Genomic DNA, 2,776 nt, shown 5'->3' on the forward strand with positions numbered 1-2,776 from the left:
GCGCGGCGCCCCCGGCCCCGCGTCGGCAGGCGGGCCGCAGAGGCTCCGGCGGTGCTAGGGCACTCACGTGCATCTCAGGGGCACAGCGGCCGAGGAGGTCGATCAGCGCTGCGTAGAAGGTCATGATGGCGTTCCCCATGTGGATGGTGTCATCCTCCCCCTCTTCCGTGTCACTTCCGTGAGGTTGCAAAGGAAACAGAGAACAAACGGTGACTGCCACACACATTCACACACACCGCCCACGCTCGCTGCCCGCCGGCACTTGGCATCTGTGTTCTCAGTTACGGCTGGAATCAGTCTGTCTGGGTCTGTCTGGGAACGTGTGCGGGAACTGCAGTATTAGGGCCCCTCTGGAAGGGGAAGGGAGGGGACGGCTAACGGAACCTGCTGTGCATTTTGTGTTAACCGGAAATAACAGACAAGAGGCCGACTGCTCCGTGAACTGTGCGCACTGGCAAAGGGTGACAAAGGTGACCTGTGCAGTGACACGACCTTGTCCCCAGTAAGCCCCCACTCCTTGGCATCCTGGGCCTGGTTCTAGGACCACCCCCTCCGGCACCGACATGCATGGAGGCGCAGTCCCCGATGAAGTCACGCCCCGCGCACGCTCGTCCCTGCAGGCCACCGGCAGCACCCAACAGCTGCACGCTCGCCCACCGCGGCCTCGTCTGCTGCTCTTAGCCCACCGCCGTCTCTGATCTCTGTACTTCCTTGGTTTTCTGACCCACAGTTGTTTGAATCCACGGACACAGAAGCCATGGACCGGAGGCCAACTGTGCTTTACAAACACGCTTTCGTTCACTCCGCGACCTCCACCTCTGCCCTCCACCGGCCCAGCTCTGGGACGGACACAGGGCTCATCATCTTGCTGCCGAGACCAAAGGCCCCGTCCCGCCTCCTCTCCCTTGTTGGAAACCTGGCCTTCGGCTGCCCCGGCTGCCCCAGCTTCCCCTGCAGGCTGCAGAGTGACAGATGCCACCTGGCAACCAGGCTCCCCGTGCACGAGGTCCTCCCACACCCACCAGCGTGGTTCTGGGCTGAGACCTCTGGGCGCGGTTTCCACCACTGGGGAGACGGAGGGGCCTTGGGCCTCCAGGACCAACTCTAACTCGCACTCGCTCTCTCTCTCTCTCTCTCTCTCTCACACACACACACACACACGGATAGTTTGTACGACATGAAGCCAAGTATCACGGCCCCGTGAGGGCTGGGTATGAGACCTACAGCGTCCTGCTGGACCCGCTGGCTGGCGAGGGGCCGTCTCGGGAGGGGTCCTCTGCAATCTTTATGGCCTCTTCCATGGCGGCGAGCAGACCATGGCCCCCCTCGCCCCTCAGGGCGGGGCCGAAGCACTCGGGCCTGCGGATGAGCAGCCGTACCACCACGTTGGCGTTCTCCTCCACGCTCTCCCCTGGGGTGGGGCAGGTCAGAGACGGTTAGGAGCGGACGCAGGTTAGGGCTCTGCTTCCCGACAGGCCTCCATTTCTTATTTAAAACAGTAATACCAAAGAGCATACAGTAAGTGCAAACTCAATCCGGACTACTGGTGCTACGTGTGTAAGGCACGGTCATTTCTTTTCTTACACCTCTAATTCTCAAGGAAAAGCTTTGTGGGGCCGGCAGGCAGTATGGTGGTTAAGGCTCTGGGTTCCCATGTGGCTAATAGCAGTTCAAGTCCCGGAGCTGGTGGCTTGCTTTCTCAATTTCCCCCTCTCTCTGGTAAGTGTACATGTCCTATAGCAAATTTTTTAATGATAATAAAAATTAAATAATTCTTTTAAAAAATATGAAACAGAAGCTTCATGAAGGCATAAACTACCCACTCTTGCTAACTTGTCCTGGGAAATGGTACAATTTTTTTTTTAGAGGTTTTTGCTATAGGGCACGTGCACTCACCAGAAAGACAGAGAGACAGACAGACATAGAGACAGAAAGTGAGAAATCACCCCCCAGGGAGGATGGCCTCGCCACAATCCCTTCTCCTCCATTCTCCTCTCGGGATCTTGGGCACGCATGCACACGCGCCCAGTGTGAGTTTAAGCCACCGGGTCCGGGACTCAAACCATGGTCGACTATATGGGAGTCCAGCGACATAGCTATTATGCCAACTGCTGGACCCGAAATGATATAATTCTAACTAGTATTAGACTGCACGTATAAAAATATTTAAGAATGTGTGTGTCCAAACATGTAAATTAAAATAATGAAAGCACTACCAAAACCAATGCTGGGTAATGACCTACTGGAGTACCACGCACCTCGCTAGCTCCTTCCATCCTGGGCATGCTGGGAAGGCCCTGACAACACCACCCTGCTCCTGAGCGGCTCTGGGCAGGGCCGGGGACGCCAGCCGAGGGGGCCTACCATTGCAGAAGACAGCAAATCTGAGGAAGTCGAGGTAGCGCTCCCCTTCCACGGGGTTCCAGCCAACATCTGGGTAGCCCCTGGACACCAGCAGCTGGCAGCTCTGCAGCCCGCAGCCGGCCAGGTACCGGACCACCTGCAGGCCAACAGCAAGCGCGACAGGTGGTGAGCGCAGCCGCACGGCCATGTCCTCAGTATGGCGTCACGCACACACACCTCTACAAGTTCCTATTCATTTCGGGGTAATCCACGATCTCCCTTTGGTAAAACTAAGGAGTTAGACATCTAGATAGCGTTCGCAGTGACGTTGCCGCGGGCACACGGATGAACTGGCTAAGAAAGACGACTCCCGAGCTTTCTCAGAGACCTGAGGCCTTCCCTCCACGAGCCAGACACTCGCAAACTTCAGAAA

At 57.0% G+C, this 2,776-nt stretch overlaps 1 protein-coding gene across 1 annotated transcript in view; it reads right to left on the reverse strand.

Moving 5' to 3' along the window:
* The window catches only part of RYR2 (ryanodine receptor 2), a gene marked incomplete in the record, with an annotated part of 234,621 nt that overhangs the window by 140,169 nt on the left and 91,676 nt on the right, over nt 1-2,776 (reverse strand). The window contains 3 exon segments of the mRNA XM_027770831.1: nt 68-173; nt 1,225-1,411; nt 2,365-2,500. Coding sequence (XP_027626632.1) covers nt 68-173; nt 1,225-1,411; nt 2,365-2,500 — 429 coding nt within the window.

Source organism: Tupaia chinensis, unplaced genomic scaffold (genome assembly GCF_000334495.1).
Source record: "Tupaia chinensis unplaced genomic scaffold, TupChi_1.0 Scaffold000161_1, whole genome shotgun sequence".
NCBI classification, from domain to species: domain Eukaryota; kingdom Metazoa; phylum Chordata; class Mammalia; order Scandentia; family Tupaiidae; genus Tupaia; species Tupaia belangeri.